Genomic DNA, 5855 nt, shown 5'->3' with positions numbered 1-5855 from the left:
GGTGAGAAGGAAAGGTGAAGGGTGTAGGGAGGTCACAAGGTTTTTACCGCTCTCTGTTTAAATGCTGGTTAACCTCTCATTTTCACATTTTTACAATAATTTTCCATCTATTTTGCAAGCTGCCATAGACCGCCACTCTGGACTTTGTAATATTTAATAATCAAAAGAATATAATAAATGGGAGTATCCCCAAACATATCTCCCAGTCTGGACATTAAACTAATTGGAGCGCGTCAAATGCCTGGATTCCCCCGCACCCAGAAGCGACTAAAAGGTTGGATTGGATAGTCGCTACACAAATGTTTTTCACTTTTTGTATTTGTAGAACCTTGATGTCAAAGACACTTTAATGCCAGACAGTGGGTAATGTAATACAAATAATCTAGGGATTTTTGGTTTCATTTTTTAAAATAAATGAGAGTAAAACCAAGACAAACGTGTTCGGTTTATATAAACACACACATACTGTCTGCTGTGATACTCTAGTTTGTCTTAATAGTACTCCACAAGTGCAGATCTCCTGTTTGTGTTTTCCTGTAATGATATTACCATTTATTTACAAATGCATACAAACACAATAAGCAGAGTGAAATTTCAATTTATGTCAGACAAAGCAAACTGGGTTAAAGCCACCTGGCTGGGGACTAACAGGATTTCCCAAATTACAAGGTAATTTTAGAACCAAACAATAAATTAAAAACATAATAAACAACAATGCAGCAACAGTTTTTAACACCTTGCCAGGAAAAGAAAAGGCAGTCTGTGAACCCAAGAGGCCAACAAAGAGAAGGTCAAAGTGGATCGGTCCCTATGGGATGCAGTTGCCCCCGGTTACCAGTCCTCAGCCTCGCCTTTAGAGGAAAATGGATGAGGTGGATCGGAGCTCATGCTGCACGGAGCCGGAGAAGGGAAGGAGGAGAGGGTGGAGTCACAGAGGTGCACACTGTGCAGCGAGCGGCATGTGGGGGAGAGGGGAGGAGGGAGGAGAAGCATGAGGGAGGGGAAGCAGGGGTTTTCGTCGTTACAGTGTATCGCAGGACTATTGTGCATCGCTTCCCGGTTCCAGGTAAGACCTGCAGTCAGCTGTTGATGTTTGTGACGATGACCAGAAGGGAACATTTAGAAAATGATTTGCATTAATGGTTAATGGGAGGYCTTTGATGAAAGGCTTTCACATGTTGCTGTGTTTCATCAGGTGAGCTGTGATGATCTGTGAGCTTTTTGTTATTACATGCATCTCTTATGAGAAAGCTTGACAGTTCGATGGACAATCAGGCTGTGGATGTGTGTGTATGCTCTTTAGTGTGTTTTGCAGGTGATGTTTGTGACAGGTTGTGCAGCTCTAACTAACCTGCTTAACTACTTGCAGGGAAACTTAATTATAGTGAAGGCGAACAAGGAAAAGGCAGCAGCTTCATGCCTGACACAACAGGGAGGGGATGTGGACTAAATGGCTGAAAGGMCATAGAGATGACAAATAAACGGTGAACACTACAAACTTTTTGAATGCGGATGTTAGAATACAGTACAAATAATAAGGCTCCAAACTGGAAATCTATTAGTGGATGTTGGTTTGAATGAGATTGTTACATTTTCTGTAACAGCCTTGTTTCGTCTTATCTTTTTATTACCACAGGTTTCTTTTTTAAGGAAAGGTTTTATTAATGAGGTTTGGAGGTTTTAGTACATCTTTATTTTAGATGTGTGCAACTAGGTTTAAACACAAATAACTAAAAATCAGAATTGTGGCTTTAAGCAAAAAACCAAACGTAAAAAAAMACTTCACAAACATTTCTCATCAAAATAACTTTTCACTGGATGCTTTGAACACTTGATCAAAAAACTAAGTTGCAACATTTAACTGAAGGAAAAATAAGAAAAACAAATGAAAGATGCAGGCTCTTGCTTTGCAGGGAGAAAAAAAACCCTGCTGGTTTATATTCTCAAGAGTTTCGAGTCTTGTTATGATTTTCTAACCAGAAATAGAATTACTGCACCCCCCAACCCCACCCCACCCCAAGCTCTAGATCAGACAGATCAAATAAAAAGACCTGATGGTGCTTCTCATGTTTCATGGTTGATGCAGATAAGCCACAAAAGAATCAATACAGATTTTAATGAACTATTCTAATATGCAGCACCTGCGTGAAGATCCCTTTAGTTTGTCTATTGATATAAATATGCTTAAAATGTTTCTCATTCTTCTTTATTTCAATAGTTTTTGATTATGAATGACATTGAGCTATTGAGTAATCAAATGTGGATAAAAAAGAATGGCATGCTTAGTTTGCAAAATCTATATTGGATTTCCAAGCAGGGAAAATAGACAATATCTATGATGGACTGTATGGCTTTATTTGCAGATGAAGAGAAATATAAATGTGCAAATTACATAGCATTGTTGCAGTTTTCAGCAACATTTAAAATACAGCCTTGTTAATTGAATTTTGCAGAATGTTGCTTTTGTCTCTATTCTTTTAAAACTGAATTACCAGCAGTATTTTTAGTGGCATTACTCTGAGGCTGTGCTCCTTTGTGTTTCTCTGTCTCACAGGGTGAAACCACTGACAATGCATGGCCTGTAAGCCACCAATCATGGCCCACAGGAAGCGGCCGGGGACCAGTGGGGGGATCGGTATGTCTGCTCCGGGCCCCGCCCCCTGCCCTGCCCCTCATCCCGCAGAGTCATGTGACCTGAAGGCCCTCCCCGCACGACAACGCCCACTCCGCTACCACAAAGAGCCACATGATCAGAAACCCCTCCCGCGCTCCTGCAAGGCACAGTATCCCTCCTCCAAGACTACAGACTCATGCCACAGCCACCCGGAAGAAGATGCTGCTGCAGCGGTGGAAGTGAAGCGGTACAGCAACCATGAAGCTGACCCGCAGCCAGAGAATCAGCGTCCAGCAACTCCGTCCACACCCGAGCACAATCATGTCCACGATGAACATCAGGCAGACTTTCATGGTGAAGCTGACAGTCTGGATGATGACTCCAGCTCTGACTACATCAACAACACCTCAGAGGATGAGGAAGATTATGATGATGGTGAGTGTGACATCAATTATCTTATTAGTTTAAGGACCACTGAGACCACTTCAGCTCCACACTGTTTGTTGTACCAGCCATAGGGATGGGCAATATGGACTACAAAAATTATCACGACCATTTCTAGGTTTTGTAACTATAAGTGACGATATCTGTCTGTCTGTCCTAATCTTTTATATCATAAATCTATCACTACATTCTCTCTTAATTACCATTCTCACCTAATTTCCCTCTGAGATCAATAAAGTATTTTTGAAATGAATTGAATTGAATTGAATTAACAGCCCTAAAACACTAGAAGCCACTAAACTACATTAATAATAATAATAATAATAATAATAATAATAATAATAATAATAATAATAATAATATGCATTTTATTTATAGGTGCCTTTCAAAACTCCCAAGATTACTTTACAAAAGTCAATAATAAAATCACAATAGAACAATAAAAGCGATAAAAACAATAAATCAATAAACAAAAGAAAACAGTGCAAGCTTAAATGATAAAAACAGTCTTAGTAAATACTGTAAAATTAATGGTAGTTATAAAAGTTCAAGTAGTGCACCTGTGTTGCAAACCTGACACCCATCAAACAAGACTGAAATATGAGAACAAAATTGACATTTACTGTATTTATTTATTGACAGCAAAAATTATCAATAATAATGGACTATTGGTTGATATGATAAATCTTCAAATCACATCCTCTTTACTAATCATCGTATTTGTAAAACCTCAGAAGAACTCCAACCCTTGTAAAATATCAGTAATATAATAAAAAAAACTATAGGAAAATACTTTTTACTAATCACTGAAAATAATGTTTTGCTGGTCTGGGAGGTAAAGCTATAATATTTGTTCCCTAAAGGGTTAATGTTCAGGGGAGGGAGGGGCTACAGTAGTTGTGTGAGTGAGCTGCGCAGACTGACAGGCACAGAGAAGAGACAGAGGAGCTGTGTTTTTTTTTTTTTTTTGTGGGTCCAGCAAGTTGAAGCTGCCCCACCCTGTTGTTTTTTCTAACATTGTTGAACTCTAAAGAGTTTTTAGTTGACTATGACTGCGTTTTTGTACGTTGAGKGAAATTACGATAGCTTTTTAGCTTTACTAATTTAGCACATGCTGTGTGCGTCCAGACCATTAAAACCAGTGTTGCTGTGTGTTTAATGAAAAAGACATGTCAGAATTCAGACCAAAGCATTGCAGTTCCAGTTTTTATAGACCAAAACTAAATGATATAAAAGTGAAAAGGGAGGATTTAAAGCACGATATGGCTCCTTTTTTAAAAAACGTGTCTGTTTCTGATTGTTCGCCTTGCCAGGACTAGCAGAGGAGGACGAGGGCGTCACCTACTACATCCGCTACTGCCCGGAGGATGACAGCTACCTGGAGGGTATGGACTGTAGCAGCCAGGGGGACGGCACGGGCACCAAGCAGCCGTGTGGGTCCCACGCCAGCGAATGCCAGGAGGCGGTGGAAGGGTGGGCCGAAGATGACGAGGGAGAAGTGAAAGAGGGGGAATGGGTGGAAAACGAGGAGGGCGAGGGGGCGATGAGGGAGGACTGGCAGGAAGAGGAGGAAGAGGTGGTGGAGGAGTGGAGGGAAGAAAGTGAGGGGGCGCAGGAGGAGTGGCGGGAAGAGGACCAGGGCAGGCAGGAGCAGTGGGCCGAACGGGAACGACACAGGGCGAAGGAGTGGGCCGAGGGGGCGGGAGAGGTCCGCTGTGAGGTGGTGGAGCAAGATCCCGACGAACAGATTTACAACGGAAGACCAGAGCCCATCCTGGACCATCACCGCCACCATCACAACCAACACCAGTCGGCCATGGAAGACACCCTGTACACCCAACGGGGCGACAGAGAAGAAGAGGAGGCAGAGAGTGAGGAGTGTTGCCCCAATGAGGAGGAAGATGAGGAATGTGATGAAAAGGATAGACATGGAAGGGCTTACCCTGGAGACTACTATGCTCCCGAAGATAACGGGAACTCTCTACGAGTCTCCCCTTACCGTAGCCGCAAAGTGCTGGTGGTCGAAGGGGAGACGGGGGAGGAGGCAGAGGAGGACATTGACCAAATTGTTGCTGAGATCAAGATGAGCATGAGCATGGGGAGTCTGAGCAGCGGCACCGACCAAAGTCCAGAGGAGCTGGCACAGGACCCTGCACCGAGTGACTACCCTCACTCTAAATCTGAGGCTGCCTCCTACCCACCAGCCCACCATCGCCACGACAGCAGGCCAAAGTCCCTGAACCTTCCCTCTGTGCACCACAACAACCCGGACCTTCAGAGGACCATCAAAGCACACCCACACTCCCCTGAGGACAGGCAGAGATGGGTGCATGAGCAGGTGAGCCGTTTCTGAAACGTCTCCGTTTTAGATGGTGCAAAACATGACATGAGAGTTCCCCTTAGGGGTGGAGCCAGAGAGGTGGCCAGGGTGGCAAGTTCCACCCCTGGCAACTGATTGTCCACCCCAGGTGCCACCCCCAAGTGATTGACAATAGGGCTGCACCGATTAGTTGAAATAATCGATGACGTCGATTATGTAAATTTGTCGACGCAGATTTTTTTATTATCGATTCGCTGTATTACATAACCACCACGTGAATGTTCATGCAATTCCATTTCGGTACCTAAATGCATCATTGCGACTGTATTGGCATAAGAGTGGTGAGTTTTCCATGCTTGTCCTGAATGCAGCATCGCGCAAGAGCGTAATGACGTCAGCAGCTTCAGTTCAGTCTAAGCTTGAAAACAAGCCTCGCAGCTCCTGGAGTAAAATTTACCGAACAGACCGCCTCTGAAT

General features: G+C 43.3%; 1 protein-coding gene across 2 annotated transcripts in view; it reads left to right on the top strand.

Moving 5' to 3' along the window:
- apba2b (amyloid beta (A4) precursor protein-binding, family A, member 2b) overlaps positions 1–5855 on the top strand; it is a 68193-nt gene that overhangs the window by 37917 nt on the left and 24421 nt on the right. For both annotated transcript variants that reach the window (XM_014026358.1, XM_014026350.1), the window contains exons 3-4: positions 2555–3049; positions 4372–5396. In XM_014026358.1, coding sequence (XP_013881812.1) covers positions 2575–3049; positions 4372–5396 — 1500 coding nt within the window. In that variant the 5' untranslated portion in view covers positions 2555–2574. The remainder of the gene's footprint in view (positions 1–2554; positions 3050–4371; positions 5397–5855) is intronic.

The sequence above is a fragment of the Austrofundulus limnaeus genome, unplaced genomic scaffold, assembly GCF_001266775.1.
Source record: "Austrofundulus limnaeus strain Quisiro unplaced genomic scaffold, Austrofundulus_limnaeus-1.0 Scaffold5, whole genome shotgun sequence".
In the NCBI taxonomy this organism is placed as follows: Eukaryota; Metazoa; Chordata; class Actinopteri; order Cyprinodontiformes; family Rivulidae; genus Austrofundulus; species Austrofundulus limnaeus.
Note: the sequence above shows the minus strand (reverse complement) of the source record. Positions and strands in the feature narration are given on the sequence as shown.